This window comes from Lycium barbarum, chromosome 10 (assembly GCF_019175385.1).
Source record: "Lycium barbarum isolate Lr01 chromosome 10, ASM1917538v2, whole genome shotgun sequence".
NCBI classification, from domain to species: Eukaryota; Viridiplantae; Streptophyta; class Magnoliopsida; order Solanales; family Solanaceae; genus Lycium; species Lycium barbarum.
The window spans coordinates 115,439,574-115,458,006 of record NC_083346.1 but is presented as its reverse complement, the minus strand read 5'-3'; the positions used below and the strand labels follow the sequence as shown (position 1 = coordinate 115,458,006).

Here is an 18,433-nt window from a genome sequence, read left to right as displayed (position 1 = left end):
CTATAAAAAAAATAAAAAATTAGCAATGGCTGGAAAGAAAGAAAAAACCTCCTTAAGACCATATTCCCAGTCTTTTCTTTTGAGATTGTGCTCTTTTTCAATTATACAATTTTTTATAATTTACATAGATTAAAATACACTTGGTTGATAGATGTGTGATTAATGATCTAATTATTTACTTATTTTTTCATAGATTGATTGATTCATATAAATGGTTGCGGTGCTGAGATTCTCCATAAGATTAGATTTAAAGAGGTAAGTTAATTGAACTAATTCCCACTATTTATTTTTCTATGCGTCTTCCTTAGCTTCTCTTTAGGCTTCTTTTACGTTTCTTCTACTATTCAGGCCTTATTATTTCGTTGGCATGCCCTTCGGCCTTCGTAGCATCAGTTGCTTCACTTGGTTAGTTTTTCAACAGCTTCATGATGTTGGAGGTGGAATACTATGTATTATTATATTTTATATCAACTTCTTACATGTCTAAAACTTAAGTACCTAGAGTAAGTTTGTGGTGGATGTAACAATAAACATGTATAATTTGTGATCTAAAGTATATGCCACTCAATATTAATGTGCTAATTAGATCCATCCATGCATGCGTTCATATTCGCTACAATTTAAGTTGTTTGTTTGTAGAATTTTATTATCTTCAAATAGTTTGGTGATATTAAAAGCACGAAGGCCTTTAGCGAATATCATTCACCTATATTTACCCTTTTAAAAAAATATTTCACACTAAAGAAAATAGTAATTTAATAATTTTCCTAATGTTAATGACTTCAACAGTTTAAATCAACTAAAATTTTGGTTATTAAATATTTCCTTATTTGAAGCATGTTAGCACTATAAAATCTATTAATATTTTACTTTATATATAATCTTTTCCTTATTTGAAGATATTATGACTAATTGTACTATTAGGACTCTGAAGTCAATTAAAATATTTATTCAAAAGAACTTACCCTCGTATGTTTTATTTCCCCAGAACCACAGGCAAGCATTCTTTGATGGGAACTATGGCATATTTATCTTGTCTTTTACTTTGTGGTGCATTCGTTATTGATAGTAGAACTTGGAAAAACAAGTTTTTCTCTTCTCTGGTCTTTGCTGAAGTCTTAATTCTGTTTCAAACTCCTTTACTGCTTATTAGTGCTTTTGCTTTTGTTTTCCATCTTCTTTTATATTCTTTACTTGATATTGTCTATTGAGCACACCAATTGAAAAAAGTGAGATAACTACCCTCACCATGTTGTAAATTAAGCTAAAAGAGTAACAATAGTAAGGGATGAAAACAATAGAAATAGAGGGACAAGAGAGGAGAGATTTCTTATTCATCCACAAATGTGTTCAAGTGCATTCCATATGAAAACTTATGCCTCTATTTATAGTGCTACATATGCATTCAATATATGAGATAATGGAAGAACCATTAAGATGGTGGAAGATCCATTAAGATGGTGGAAGATAATGGAAGAGGCATTATATTTGTGTAGTGGACATCCATACTCTATATTTCCTATATTTCATAACACTCCCCCTTGGATGTCCATATATGTGCCTCGTTACGCATTATTTGCTGCCTCGTTAAAAACCTTGTCAGAAAAACCCAATGGGATAAAATCTTGACCAAGGAAAAAAGAGTGCAGCGCGTATTTTCTCCCCCTGATGAAAAAATCACTTTAATTCTCGAAGACGACGCATTCCAATCTTGTATATCAGCTTCTCAAATGTCGAGGTTGGTAATGCTTTAGTGAACAGATCCGCCAAATTATCGATCGAGCGAATTTGTTGAACATCTATCTCACCTTTCTTTTCAAGATCATGAGTAAAAAAGAACTTTGGTGAAATATGTTTTGTTCTATCTCCTTTAATGTATCCTCCCTTCAGTTGAGCAATACATGCAGCATTATCTTCGTACAATATAGTTGGAATATCCCTTTTCAGAAGAAGACCACACATTTCCTGAATATGTTGAGTCATTGATCTCAACCAAACACACTCCCGACTAGCTTCATGAATGGCTATTATCTCCGCATGATTTGAAGAAGTGGCAGCTATTGTTTGTTTCATTGAACGCCATGATATAGCTGCACCTCCATATGTAAATAAATAGCCTGTTTGAGATCGGGCTTTATGTGGGTCAGATAAATATCCTGCATCTGCATAACCGATCATATCTGACTTGGATTCATAAGAATAAAATAATCCCAGATCAATTGTTCCTTGAAGATATCTGAATATATGCTTAACACCATTCCAATGTCTTTTTGTTGGGGAGGAGCTGAATCTTGTGAGTAAACTTACTGCAAAACATATATCTGGTCGGGTATTATTGGCTAGATACATCAATGCCCCAATTGCACTGAGATATGGAGTTTCATCACCAATGAGCTCTTCATCATTATCCTTAGGTCAAAATGGATCTTTATTTATGTCAAGCGATCTCACAACCATCGGGGTACTCAACGGATGTGATTTATCCATGTAAAAACGCTTTAAAACTTTTCCAGTGTATGTTGATTGATGGACAAATATTCCATTTGTCAAATGCTCAATTTGTAGGCCAAGACAAAATTTTGTCTTACCTAGATCTTTCATTTCAAATTCTTTCTTCAAACACTCTATAGCTTTTGAAAGCTCTTTAGGAGTGCCAATGATGTTCAAGTCATCAACATACACAGCTATTATGACAAATTCAGACCCATATCTTCTTATAAAAACACAAGGACAAATAGGATCATTTTTATATCCTTCCTTTAGCAAATATTCACTAAGACGATTGTACCACATCCGCCCTGATTGTTTCAATCCATATAAAGATTTCTGAAGTTTTATTGAACAGGTTTCCTGCGAACTTTTGTATGCTTCGGGCACTTTGAATCCTTCAGGGATTTTCATAAGAATATCTTGGTCCAATGAGCCATATAAATAGGCTGTGATAACATCCATCAGTTGCATTTCAAGCTTTTCACAAACTGCCAGATTTATTAGATACCTGAAGGTAATTGCATCCACCACAGAAGAATATATCTCCACATAGTCAATGCCAGGCCTTTGCGAAAATCCTTGTGCCACAATTCGTGCTTTATATCTTACGACTTCACCTTTCTCATTTCGTTTTCGCACAAACACCCATTTGTACCCCACTGGCTTGACGTCTTTAGGTGTTCGGACTATTGGTCCGAAAACTTCACGTTTTTCAAGTGAAGTCAATTCTGCTTGAATTGCGTCCTTCCATTTTGGCCAATCATTTCTCTGTCTACATTCATCAACATATTTTGGCTCAAGATCCTCATCTTGTTGCATTATCTCAACAGCAACATTATATGCAAAAGTATTATCGACCACAATATCATTTCGGTTCCACCTTTTCCCCGTCGAGACATAACTTATCGAGATCTCTTCACTATCATTATTTTGAAGTATCTGGACCTTCTCTGTGGGCTTATCATTTATTATGTCTCGGGCCTCTTCTTGAGCAATTTCCCTCACATGATGATCATCTTGATCATTTATTTCTTTTCTTTTTCGAGGATGTTTATCCTTGGACCGATTGGTCTACCACGTTTCAGACGTGGCCTGGACTCATTTGCATTAATCGTTTGTCCTACCGGGGCATCAACTCGAACTGGGGTATTTACAGCTGGAATATGAGATTTAGTAACTCTTGGAACATTAGTAAATGCATCTGGCAGTTGATTTGCGACATTTTGCAAATAAATCATCTTTTGAACCTCTTGCTCACATTGATTTGTTCGAGGATCTAAATGAGATAGTGATAATGCATTCTAATCTATCTCCTTTTCCAACTGATTATGTTCTCCCCCTAATGTTGGGTATACTGATTCATCAAAATGACAATCAGCAAATCTTGCTGTAAATAAATCTCCAGTTGTCGGTTCTAAATATTTTAAAATTGAAGGAGATTCATACACAATATATATCCCCAACCTTCTTTGGGGACCCATCTTTGTGCGTTGTGGTGGAGCAATTGGAACATATACCGCACATCCAAAAATTCGAAGATGGGAAATATTTGGCTCCTGACCAAAAGCCAATTGTAATGGGGAGAATTCATGATAACTGGTTGGCCTTATACGCACAAGTGCTGCTACATGCAAAATAGCATGTCCCCATACCGAAACAGGAAGTTTTGTCCTCATTAGCAATGGTCTAGCTATCAATTGTAGGCGTTTAATCATTGATTCTGCCAGACCATTTTGAGTATGAACATGAGTAACTGAATGTTCAACTGTTATTCCCGTGGCCGTACAATAATCATTAAAGGCCTGAGATGTAAACTCACCAGCATTATCAAGACGAATTTTCTTTATCGCATTATCTGGAAATTGTGCTCTTAACCTTATTATTTGAGCCAACAATCTCGCAAAAGCCATATTGCGAGTTGATAATAAGCACACATGTGACCATCTTGTAGATGCATCAATCAAGACCATATAATATTTAAATGGTCCACATGAAGGGTGAATTGGCCCACATATATCACATTGTATACGTTCCAGAAATGCAGGGGATTCAATCCCAACCTTAGTTGCTGATGGTTTACTAATCAATTTTCCTTGAGAACAAGCAGCACAAGAGAATTTCTTAAATTGAAGAATCTTTTGGTTCTTCAAAGTATGCCCATGTGAATTCTTAATTATTTTGCGCATCATACTAGAACCGGGATGGCCCAACCGGTCATGCCAAATGATAAAATCATTAGAATCATTAAACCTTTTATTTACTAGAACATGTGTTTCAACCGCACCAATACTTGTATGGTACAACCCGGAAGAAAGTGCGGGTAATTTTTCATGCACAAACTTTTCCCCAGCTTTCATTGTAGTAATATAAAGGTACTCAACCTTTTCTTCATTGGCAGTCTCAACATGATAGCCATTTTGGCGAATAACCTTGAAACTTAATAAGTTTCTTCGAGACTTGCTATAATATAGTGCATTACTAATGACCAATATTGTTCCTCCAGGTAGTATTAAGGTTGCTTTTCCAAAGCCCTCAATTAATTTTGTACTACCAGATATTGTATTAACACAAACCCTTTTCATAACCAAATGAGAGAAATATTTCTTTTCTCTTAATATAGTGTGAGTTGTAGCACTATTCAAAAGGCACATATCTCCATTACTCATCTTGGATCCAATTAAAGACTGTGAAATTTTATTTATCTTCATAAAAACAAAAATACATCGTAAGAAATACGAAAACTAACAATATAAAACTTAATTACTAATCCTTGAAAATAAAACAACATAGAGAACTTAAGTACTTCTCGAAAATAAAACAACATAAGGACAACTTAAAACACATAAATAAAAATAATAACATAACACATTCCCCGGTGAAACGATCAAATCTCAATTTTGATCTCCAAAGAAGTCTTCAACTTCCAAGTGAGTAATACCATCAAGCCCATCAAAATCATCATCTTTCAAAGCCAAATTAGCTTCAACATTATCATCATATTTTCGTGACGGCCCTGCCTCATCGTCATTTTTTAAAGTCATGTGTGACTCCACCCGCGCATTAACAGAAGAGGCACCACCTCTATTTGCCTTTCTTTTGAAGGAATTTTGATAAAGCCTGACAAAATGTTCAGGCGCCCGGCATTCATTTTTCCAGTGACCTTTCAAACCACAACGATGACAGTTGTTCCTTGAAGGATTGCCTTGATAACCCATATTGTTCTCCCTTTTATGGTGACCACCATCACGACGATTATTATATCGTCCCCTGCCCCTGCCACGCCCACGCTCATTATTATGGCCCTGATTATTTTGTCTTCTTTCAGTTGGGCCATGTGTTGCTACCACATTCGCTTCCGGGAATGGAGCAGTTCCAGTGGGACGGGCTTCATGATTTTTCAATAAAAGGGTATTGTGCTGCTCAGCTACAAGGAGACATGATATCAAATCAACATGTTTTTTAAAACCCCTTTCACGGTACTGTTGTTGTAATACCAAATTGGAGGTATGAAAAGTCGTAAGAGTCTTTTCCAACATATCCTCGTCAGTTATATTATACCCACATAAATTCAATTGGGATGTAATTCTATAAACAACAGAGTTATAATCACATACAGTTTTAAAATCTTGTAACTGTAAGTGAATCCACTCATAACGAGCCCTGGGCAATACCGTTACCTTAATGTGGTCATACCTTTCCTTCAAACCAGTTCACAATTCAAGTGGATCTTTCACTGTCAGGTATTCAACTTTCAATCCTTCATCCAAATGATGATGAAGGAAAATCATTGCCTTCGCTTTGTCTTGACTCGATGCTGTATTATTTTGAGTAATCGTGGCACCAAGACCTTTGGCGTCTAGGTGCATTTCAGCATCGAGTACCCATGATAGGTAATTCTTTCCGGAGATATCAAGTGCCACAAACTCAAGCTTCGACAAATTCGACATGATGATCAAAACTGAAAGAAAACCGAACTCGAACTAACGATGCAAATAGAATTAGAGAGCTTCGTACTGATAACGTGTTGTAAATTAAGCTAAAAGAGTAACAATAGTAAGGGATGAAAACAATAGAAATAGAGGGACAAGAGAGGAGAGATTTCTTATTCATCCACAAATGTGTTCAAGTACATTCCATATGAAAACTTATGCCTCTATTTATAGTGCTACATATGCATTCAATATATGAGATAACGGAAGAACCATTAAGATGGTTGAAGATAATGGAAGAGGCATTATATTTGTGTAGTGGACATCCATACTCTATATTTCATAACACACCATCCTTCTTTACTCTTTTATATTGTTTTTTTTTTTGGGGGGGAAAGTGAAAAAACCCATTATTTTTGTAGTCTTTTTTTACTTTGACAAATATTTATTGGAAAAGTAAAAAAGAAAAAAAAAACATCATAATTCTTCTTTCAATATTGGACGTTGAGTTCCACTAAAAAGTAGATTCCTAAAGCAAAGTATACTTGGCTCATTTTTATAATTTAAGTTAATTAGTCAAGGACTCTTCCTTCCCATTATCAGATAATTTGATCTCACACAAAAATTGTTACTTTCAATTATAAGAAATAAACCCATCCAAAGCAAAATATAAGCAAGACAAAATAAGCTTTTTCAAATTAAGCAAAATTTGATTCCAATTGAAAGACAACTTAGGTTATTGGTGATTGTAATAAATAAATGAAACCACATCGATATAGAGTTCTAAACAAATAGTGCTTCTATATTTTGGTGACTATCAAAGAATCGGTGCTAATTCTTTTGTTCTATTAAAAATTCTTTTTGGGATTTGGTTTGATTTAAAATTTAAAAATATCAATAATTTTGGTTAGTTTGATTTTGTATTATTAAAAATAAATCAAAAAAATTGAACCAAACCAAAAAATTATATACATAATATTCATAATCATATATATATATATTAATTTTATATTTCAATAATTCTCATCAAATTTTATTTTTTTCATCAATTGTATCTCTAATAGATTAATGGAGTTTAGGCCTTGAGCCTATTTCTTAAAAGAAAGACATGAATAAAAAAAAAAAATAACTATGACTTTTACTTAGATTCTTTTATATTTCTTATACACTTTATCCACCTAATTAAAGTTTATAGATCTCAAGACATTTTTTCCATAATTCAAAAATATTATAACTACCATAATATAAAAGGGGGTAGTAAAAAATTGTAAGTTGACAACGAATGACAAATTCTTTTCTAATTATAGGAAGAAAAAAAGATAAAAATAAATTTAAGTAAATATCAAGGCTTGAAAGTGTTATAAATATCTAAATAATCAAAGAATTTCGACCAATGAGACACACGTTTAAATATAAATATAAATATAAAATTCACTTCTTGAATGTTTAAAAAATTAAAATAAACTTAGGAATGTAACATCAATAATGGAAATTATAACTCAAAATTACATGATTAAAGCAAAGACAAGGAAAATCTAAATACTGACCACACGTAATTCAACAACTAAGTTAATTTAGTAATATTATTATTTTGTCATTTAAATGAATATTGCATATATTTTAATGTACATTGCCATTTTATATAATTTATTCTTTCTGTATAACCTTTTTAATTTATTGACACGTGCAACACACAGCCTAAAACTAATATTAAAATAATAGTGTTTTGCTGTCTTAAAATTCTAATTCCGCTTCTAAGCATAACCCTGACCCGAAAAAAGTAACTACACTATCACTCGACAAATTGGTCCCTTTATGCTTTTTTAAAGTTAATATTATATGATAAATTTTCAAGCAATCTAGATTCTTGTTTTAATTTTCAAGCAATATAAATACTATAAAGAAGCATCATGGATGGCACCTAACCTGTAATCCTGTTCAGTTTCTTCCCACTATCTTCAAATAAAGTACTGTAAGACAAAGATAGTCAAAAGTATCATTAATAAGAAAATCAGGGAAATGAAATAGACAGATAGATAAGAAATAAAGGGCCTTAAATTAAGGAGAGAAGTTTTGCAATTATTGAAAAGTCCACAAACCCTAGCCAACCACTACCCCAAATTCCAATCAATCATCAAATATAGTACACTTATACAATAATAATATCAAAAGGAAAGCACCAAGAAAATTCACAACCAAACTCTCTTTTTTCTCACTCTTTTTTTATTCTCCTCCAAACAATACTCTTTTTGCTGTCCTGAGAACACATAAAGGTTCTATCTTTGGTGTATATTTTGGGTATATCTGTTGTTTTCCTCAGGTAAAATTTAGTTTTTGATTGTTGGCTTTTTGGGTTTTACCTAAAATTGGATCTGATAAGTGATGAATTTTTTTTTTCGATATGGGGTTTCATGGAAGTTGATTATATTTGACTGTTGTGAATCATAAATGGTGGTCTATAGATTGATTGTGGTTGTTGATTGATTGTTTCTTTTATGGTCTGCTTAATTTTGATAATTTTTTTTTTTTGGTGGGGTGTTGAGCAGAACATTGACCGAGTATAAATCAAGATTCATGATTTTTAGTGTTGTAATTAAGAATTTATTTGGTAATGGTAGGATTATTTTATGGATTTTTGTGAAAATCTGATGATTTTCTCCGATTCTGCAATAATTTGTATCAAGGGGTTTTTGATGGTTAAAAAACCTACTAGTTAACAACAAAAATAACACACGAAGTGTAATCCCACAAGTGGGGTTTGGGGAGGGTAGTGTGTATGGAGACCTTACGCCTATCCGTACCTTTTTGATGGTCAAAAATCTATCTTTTCGTGAATGTTGTGAAGATCAGATGATTTTCTTGGATTTCCTAGTAATTTGTATAAAGGGCTTTTGATGGTCAAAACCTACTAGTTAACAACAACAACAACAACATATCTAGTGTAATCCCACGAGCGTGGGGTCTGGGGAGGGTAGAATGTACGCAGACCTTACCCTGTTCCTACCTTTTTGACGGCCAAAACCTATTTTTTCGTGAATGTTGCGAAGATCAGATGATTTTCTCCGATTTCCTAGTAATTTATATCAAGTTTTTTTTTTTTTTTTTTTTTGATGAAGTAGATCAAGGGTTTTTGATGGTCAAAACCTACTAGTTAACAACAACACACACAGTGTAATCCCACAAGTGGGGTCTGGGGAGGGTAGAGTGTACGCAGACCTTGCCCCCTATCCCTACCTTTTTGATGGTCAAAACCTATCTTTTCGTGAATTTTGCGAAGATTTCCTAGTAATTATATCAAGGATTTTTGATTGTCAAAACCTACTAGTTGTTAATAGGAAATTATTTTGTTAAAGTGATCCATGTCTTTTCTTGTTAATGTTTATGAGAATGGATCTGGGGCCTAACTCAACTTGATGAGCGAGAGGATTGCCTAAGTCCATATAAGGGGGCCACCCATCCCTTGAATGATCGATGTGTGACTATTTTTCTCGTCCTAAAATAGCTGTCTTTTTTTTTTTTTTTTTTTGTGTGTGTGGTCGTGGTGGTTTTTTTTTTGGTGAGCATGAATGTCCGTTTCTCTTCTTTTGTGTTGTAATATTTTTGCTTATCTGGTTGCAGGGTGATAATAGAGGACTGAGATCTAGTGTTTCAAATGTGTTCTACGAGTTGATTGTACTAGAGTGATATTTTCTGGAGATAAAAAAGCTTTAGCTTTAGCTGATTTTGGAGTCATGCCAGTTTCCGGGAACGAAGAGGTTGCAATCTGATTTCTGATTTGCTGGTGAATTGGTATAACTGTGTAGTACTTGCTTTGTTTTAATATCACTTTATTTCGTCGTGTATTTGCAGCCTGGGGTTCTTGCCCGGCAGTCTAGTAACTCTTCGTCAGGTATCCCGCTTAAGAAGAGATGGTACTCTATGTTCCAGCCTCCTTCACCTGTCCGTGCTGAGCCATATTCTATATCTAATGAAATTGAATCCAACACCAAAGATTCTGGCTTGGGCCAAGGATCGACCTTGAATTCCTGTGATAGTACAAGTAAATCCGATACTTCCAAGGACTCTCTTCTAGAGGTAAAAGAAGAAAGGCCTTCAGGCGCAAAAGTTGACTCTCAACCTACTATGCTACCATTTTTATCCATATCTCCAGAAGCAAATCCTAATACTAGCTCCGGTCCTTCAAGAAATGTAAACAATCAAGTGAAACCAGCATTGGCCGAAAAATTAGGGAACCAGGAACGTCTAGGTACGACAATAGTGACTGTCAAGAAGGAAGTTATTGCCAAACAAGGGGAAGGCCACGGTAAACTTGAACTTCCAGCCAATTCAGAGCACTTTGAACTGTCATTAGGCCCAAAGGAACCTCGTGTTTCTTCTTTGGTTGATCCGAGTACTGAAGGGAGTGGCCTGATGCGTGGAACTGTAAATCCTTCATTGCTTTCTCTGTCTTTGAACAAAGGGAAGGACATTTCCCAGGACGGAAGTTGCATGACTGGATTGAACAACAATGATGCTGATGATACTGCACGCACTAATAGATGTAACTGGGATCCGAGTACTGAAGGGAATGGCCTGATGCGTGGAACTGTAAATCCTTCATTGCTTTCTCTGTCTTTGAACAAGGGGAAGGACATTTCCCAGGACGGAAGTTGCATGACTGGGTTGAATAACAATGATGCTGATGATACTGCACGCACTAATAGATGTAACTGGGATCTGAATACTCCCATGGATTCATGGGAGGGTTCTGGTGATGATGTTCCTGTTCAAGATGCAGGTCAAGTTGATATGTTACCTAAGACATCTAGTTCATTAGATATAAAGCCGGCTGTTAGTTCTGCTTCTGTTATTGGTGCTAATGGTGATAAAGGGAAGCAAGTTGTTCAAGCTAGTGAGCAGGAATTTAATTTTCCTATCTCAATACATCCTAGCCCACCATATAAGTCCGCGGATGTGCTTCGTCTTAGTCTTGGTAGTACTTTAAGAGGGTTGGACCCCTCAGTACTGCACTCCTCCGTACTGCAGTCATTGGGTAAAGTGGACTCTAGCAGGGTTAGTCCAAACTCGAGTTTGCTGAAAACTCAGGCATTGAATAGAAACATGAATTCCCCCACTTGTAAATCTGTTAAGTCAGAACCTGTTGAAGAAACCTTGGTACAAGCTAATGATGGAACTGCGTGTCGTCCAGCTGGAACATTGGAGGCTAATGTAGTAAAACCTGAAGTTCTGAGGCAGAATATGCAGTCTATTGAGTTGTTAACTAAGGGCCCTCAGAAATTAGTTGAGCAAAAACCAATGAAATGCGAACCACAGGAGGTTAGCCCAGAAATATCCATGACATCAGATGTGATTGCGCACCAATCAGTTGGAAGGGTTTTGCAGCTTCAGGAGAGTTCGTCGTCTTCTTGTTCTTCTTCTCCTTCTTCTACACTGCCAATGCCTTTGACCCCTCAACAGGGATGCCCTTCTAGATTGTCTACCTGCTCAGACTTGTCTGTGAGTGGTGGGGACTTGTCTACTCCATCCGAGTACTCTGTTCAAACCAATGAAGCTAATAGAAGTAAAGATGCTCTAGATCAGGCAAATGCTGATGTTGCTGCTAAAAATCCAAACTTTGACCTGAAAGAATCAAATGTATCCAGTGATAAAGTGGAGGCATCTGTTTCAGAGGGCATGGATATTGGAGATCACAAGATATGCAAAAATACCCAAGAACCACATAATTTGGTTACAAGTGGTGAGGGATCAGCAAATGATGAGGAGAAGATAAGCATATCAGCTGGCACAGAAGAAGAATGTTATGGTTCTGATTATGAATCTGATGGTCATCATGCTTTTGTGGGACTTGTTGACACTGCCAGTGGGTGTGGCAGAGAGGATGAGGAATATGAAGACGGTGAGGTCCGAGAACCAATGATGCAGTCAATTGCAGAAGACCCAATTGCTGAGGGGATGGAATCAGAGAATAATGACTCTTCTGTCAAAAATCAAGAATCTCACTGCTTCAACAATGATGAAAAGGATTACAGTGTACCAGTTCATACTGAGTCTAATGCTGACTTTGTGAAAGGATGTGAAGACAGAGATGACAAAATTGATCATAAAGACGGTAACCTGCAGAGTCCATTATTAGATAAAGAGGAAACAACTGGTGATGATGATCAGAGGCTTATTGGCGCTATTCAACAAGGACCAGCTGGTCAATCGGGAATAGCAGATATGCAGAAGGGATGCGAAAAGGATGTCTTATGTGACGGACCACCTGCTGGAAGCAGTGGGGCTGGCAGAATTGTTGGCGAGGCTAATAATGAGAATATTGGAAGATCTGATATGTCACCAACAGCCACATCATCTTTGCAAAATGCTGAAACATCTGTTAATGCTAACTCCAGTAAAGATTTGTCAAATTTTGGAGGCAAGAGCCGGATTATCAGTTTACCTCGTGCAACCAATGTGTCATCTCCTAGTAGTTTCAGACCTTTTACGGGTAGGTCACTGTCTTCAAGAAGTGGAAGAGAAAGGTATTCTGATATGGAGGAGGAGAAATTCCATCTACGAAGGAATAGGTGATTTTTCTTTTTGTTGCTGTTTGATTCATAATTTTTTTTATTTGAATGCTGCTAAATTATGACTTCTTCTAACTGTGTTTTTTTTTCCAGAGATGAAACTTATGCTGACGGTCCTAAGTTTGTGCGAGATAGGATTCAGGACCGGTCATTTGGGAGCTCAAGGGGGAATATTCAGGATCGGTCATTTGGCAGCTCAAGGGGGAACTTCATGCGGGGAAGAGGGAGGGGCTCGGCCCGGTTTGACAGTTCACGTAGAGAATGGGATTCTGGGCGTGATTTTGAAAGCTATGGTGTAGCTGATTATCGGTTTAGACCTAAACGTAGAGCTGCTGTTGGGGAATCTGAAATTGATCGTAATGATGGACCGGATGGTCATTTCGTTCGGGGTAATACAAAGTTTAACACAATGCAGAGAAGAGGTTTCACTCGAATGCGGTCTAAATCTCCCGTTAGATCCCGTACGCGTTCCCCTGGCCCTTGGTCATCTCCCCGGAGGAGATTGACTGAAGGATTTAATGGTCTACCAGATTCATCTCATCACAGGTCCCCAGCTATGTACAGGGAAGATAGGATGAGGTCTTCTCCACGAACTTCTTTTACTGAAGAGATAGTTCCTCGAAGACGTGATTCCCCCTCGTATACTGCTCGACGTCTGAATGATATGAGGGATGTGGACGCTGTACAGGAGCACGGTCATCCGAGGTCTCTTTCTAGCAGAAGAAGTCCACCTGATAGGGTATTTACTAGAAGCAATAGGAGACTTGAGATTATAGATCGTCGGGAGAGGGCTGATGGTGATGAGTACTTTGATGGGCCGATACACACTGGTAGATTTTCTGAGCTTCGCAGTGGTGGAGGTACTGACGAGAGAAGGAAGTATGGTGAGAGGCGAGGAGGACCTGTTCGTTCTTTTCGTCCTTATAACAGTGAAAATGACAATTTCCGTTTCCACCCAAATGGTGGCCCTAGACCTTTTAGGTTCTATCAAAAAGCTGATGCAGAATTCGTTGAAAGAAGTAATACTAGGGAGAGAGAATTTGATGATAATATCGAGGATCGACCTTTACCTAGGCGAATGAGAAATGTCGAAGAGCAAGAAGGTGGTAATTCTAGACAGAGTGGGCAGATTTGGCATGAAGAGGAATTTGATGTCTCAAGGTTGAAGAGAAGAAGATTTTGACTTTATAAACCTGGTGGAATATAAGCAGCTGTGCCATGGGAAACACTGTTTCTGCAACTTTTAGTTCCTGAAAGCGAATTCTTGTTCCTTGCTGACAGGTACGGGTAAATATGCTTCGTGTAACTGTGGAACAGAGTCCGACTTTTAAATGCTTCTAGACAAATGAAATGTTGAAGAGAAAGAAGGGGACTCTAGACACAACAAGGGTCTGGCCTGAAGAGGAGTTGATGTCTCATTGAGAAGAAGCAGATTTTGACTTAATATCCCATTGAACCACGAATCTTTGGGAAGTATGAATTAATGCAGGTCTTTGCTTCAGGGAAAAGAAGTCTCGTCGCTAGTAGGCTGTCCAAGGAACGTGCTTTTACCATTGCTGCCTGCATTTTGTTCTTTTGGAGGAGGAAAATACTAGTTTAAGATGCTCTACTATGCTGGCTTGAATGCTATTTTTACTAGTTTAAGTTGCTAATATGCATGCTGGCTTTGTGCAAAGCTTCTGGTTTAAATGACTGGGTTCGGTGGTTTTAACCAGCTGATGATGACCAGTTAGACAAACAGGTTGGTGATGGGAAATTGTCCAAGGTCAATTATGCAGGTTAAGTATGATATAACAATAACACCATCTATGAGAACCAATATCATTGAGATGGATGTACATACTACCTCATTTGCATCTCTTGTGACGTCGTCCCCATTCTCTTTAATGTTTTTTGGTCTAACCATTCGGTATTTGAAGCCACCGGTTGAACTATTCCAGGTTTGCACTGTGTATGCTCTTGCGAACAGGGTAAAGTGCTGTGCACCAGAAAGTTATATCCATTCTCATTAAAGGGATAAAGTGCTATGCAAAAAGTTGGCCATTCTCAGGGTGTGATTCCCCAACCTCTATTATTTATCCATTCTCGCTAAAGGGGTAAATTGGTATGCGTAAGAAAATTATACATTCTCAGGGTTCGAATCCTCGACTTCTATTATTTATCCAATTCTCATTAAAGGGGAAGAAAGTTGTCCATTCTCGTGGTTCAAATCAGTTTGAATCTTCGAATTCTATTATTTATCCATTCTCACTAAAGGGGATGAAAGCTGTCCATTCTCATGGTTCGAATCAGTGTTTGAATCCTCGACTACTATTATTTATCCACTTTCACTAAAAGGGATGAAGGTCGTCCATTCTCATGGTTCGAATTAGGGTTTGAATCCTCGGCCTCTATTATTTATCCTTTTTTACTAAAGGGGTAAAGTGTTATGCATCAAAATGTTGTTCATTCTCGGGTTTGAGATCCCGACCTCTATTTTTGTCGGTTCTCACTTATGGGGTAACGTGCTATACATAAAAAAGGGGATGAAAGTTGTCCATTCTCATGGTTCAAATCAAGGTTTGAATCCTCGACTTTTATTATTTATCCTTTCTCACTAATGCGGTAAAGTGTTATGCATCAAAATGATGTTCATTCTCAGGGTTCAAATCTCGACCTCTATTTTTGTCAGTTCTCACTAATGGGGTAACGTGCTATGCATAAAAAAGTTGTCCATTCTCAGGATTCGAATCGACGACCTCTGTGATAACTTGCTATGCATAAAAAAAGTTGTCCGTTCTCAGGATTTGAATCCCCAACCTCTATTCTTTATCGATAGCCACTAAAGGGGTTAAGTGCTATGCATAAAAAAGTGGTCCATTTTGAGGGTTCAAATTCGAGAGCTCTATTATTATACAACGTTAAGGGTGTTGGTCCCAATTACTCGACCTGTCCTCTTTAATTGAACAATCCAATTTCAAATAACTACCAGAACTAGTAGACCAATCGCTAAAATTGCTTTTGAAAAAACTAAAATGTTTGCAGGAAGTCGCAATATACAAATAATTGACTTGAGATTGAAGCAACCCTTTTGCCTAATATATTGAAGAATCTATTTAATGGTATCTAATGATTGAAATATATGTTTGATTAATAGTGGTATCTGCTTGCAATAGCTGCATGACAGGAAATCCAAAGCCAATCATAATCTGTTTATCCAGCTAAGAGTATATAGTTTAGTCTATATGATCAGTTTTTTGAGGCGAGCACAATTCTAAAAGAAAGACATTCAATAATCTTATTATAAAAGCGTGGTCTAAGCTATTATTATTATTTTTTAAATTCTTTTATCGCATTCACTTAGTTGACACTTAAGTAATTGGAGTAGTAGGATAAGTTAATATTTGACACTAGAGGAAAAAAGGGAGAGATTTTCGTTTTATCCCATTACAAGAGATTTTCATTTTTTATATGTAAAAGATCTAAAAAAAAAAAAACACATAAGAGATTTGAAAAAAAATTATTTTCTTCTATTCAAATTGTACGAGAGTAAGAGATCTCATTTCCTCAGAAAAATAAGATATGTGCAAATCAAATATGATGAGCTGGTGTATATTTATCCAATTGGAATCCGAAAGTGCGCTGTTTCAATGCATTGCCCTTGTAGAGGAAATAAAATATGTTCACTAAGAACTGCTCTACAACTAGCAATTTAGCAGAGTAGAGCATCTGCTTTTCTTTTTCTTCGTTTTTTTTTCCCTTTAGCATATGATTTTGAAATTTGACTCCAATCGTAGTTAGCGGGCAACTTATCAAATCAGATCACGTATTTTTGAATATATCGTTATGTCATATACTTGTATTCATTCTTTTTTATGTTCTTACTCGTGCTCAGATAAAAATTGAGCATGATTCCGGCTCTCTCCATTCTACCCTTCAAACAGGCCGGCCTTTCTAAGTTCCGGAGTTGGTTTCATATGGCTTTGACTGTTTGATGACTTGCAGAAGAATGAGGTTTTTTGAACTTTGACTTTCCTATTCTTCATGGTCCGGTAGATTAGCTCTCTGATTGAATCAACGAAGGCAGGGTCTAAATAGAAGGTTGTGATACTGCATTTTTGGTGTATTTCTATCATCAAATGAGATGTCAAATATATGCGTTAAAATAACTACTGTTAGTTTTATAAATTTTCAAATATTTTATCTTATGACTATCCACAACTAGCTAATTAAGAAATATATAATGTACTAGCACGACATCTTTGATGCAAACATCGATTCTCCGAAAACTTATAGTAAAGATGCCAGTCATCGATTCTCTCGAGAGGTCACCAAAGATGCCAGTCATCGATTCTCTCGAGAGGTCACCATTGCTGCAAAAGAGAGGTTATAATTGCCCCTAACAAAGATATTAAATGATGAGGAAGATTTTGATCTTTTTATTCAATATGCTACCAATACTTGCGATGTTTATTCTGCCCAAGTCAAAAGAATTACCGAGTATAACCAAAAAGAAAAATAGCCAATCAGGGATAGTATCAGGGGTGGAGTAGCCATCTCAGTTTTCTACTTAAAAATACAAAGATGGTTAAAAATTAAAGAATCAATCACACCTAAGGTCTATGATTAAATAATTCTAACCTGTTGAGGTTAAAAAGCAACCAGTGCTAAAATAAGTAGCAATCTAACAAGGTAAATATTTACTTGCACCGGTGTGTTCAGTGCCAAACTAATTCAACATGACTAAATAATTTAAAACTAAACGAATTGACTTAATAGTTGCACAACCAACTGCTTAAACTAAAAATGGACCGTGAGCATATAATACACGTATAATCCATGTGTGTATAACCGGTTGAAGTTAGTAAGCATCCAATGATAAAATTAGTAGCGATCTAGCAAGGTAACTATCTACCTGCTGTGTTCATACCAAACTAATTCAACTTATCATGGTTAAATGATTTAAACATAGACGAATTAACTGAAATAGCCGCTCAACCAACTTCTTAACTAAGAATAGACCGTGGATGTATAATATACATATAATCCATGTGTGTATAACTGTGTATAATCAGTGTATATCAGCTAAGGAAAAGTAAATAGTAAAATCCACCGGCTATGCATGTTCAAACGCATCTTATACATTCATTGATTTAACATAAATACCCGATACGAATAAACTTTCAGCAACCTAACAATTGGGATAAGTTATCATACAAATACACAAATATGGAAAAAAAAAAAAAATCTCAAAGAGCTCAACAAAGGAGACTCATTTTCACTATCTATTTAGGCCAGACACTAACTTTTTCTTTCTCATACTTCAAATAAACCGCCGTCACAGCAGCAGCAAAGTAAACCTGAATAAACACAATCACTGGTGTATGGTAATTAATCACGCTTTAACCTGTTGCGAGTTCCACTAACAGCAAAGTGGATAACCCGAGCATAGCGATCCGGCCATTGACC

General features: G+C 36.3%; 2 protein-coding genes across 2 annotated transcripts; one reads left to right on the top strand and one right to left on the bottom strand.

The window, feature by feature from the left end:
* Positions 1-5,381: 5,381 nt before the first annotated feature.
* LOC132613358 (uncharacterized) lies at positions 5,382-6,437 on the bottom strand. Its single transcript, XM_060327372.1, has 2 exons — positions 6,205-6,437; positions 5,382-6,075 (listed from the first exon to the last, which is right to left on the bottom strand). Exons 1-2 carry the CDS (start codon positions 6,435-6,437, stop codon positions 5,382-5,384), a joined length of 927 nt encoding a protein of 308 aa, XP_060183355.1.
* A 1,968-nt stretch (positions 6,438-8,405) lies between these two features.
* On the top strand, positions 8,406-14,843 carry LOC132614585 (uncharacterized). The gene is made up of 4 exons (XM_060329067.1): positions 8,406-8,739; positions 10,038-10,174; positions 10,269-12,985; positions 13,079-14,843. Exons 2-4 carry the CDS (start codon positions 10,151-10,153, stop codon positions 14,166-14,168), a joined length of 3,831 nt encoding a protein of 1,276 aa, XP_060185050.1. The 5' UTR covers positions 8,406-8,739; positions 10,038-10,150; the 3' UTR covers positions 14,169-14,843.
* Positions 14,844-18,433: the final 3,590 nt, after the last annotated feature.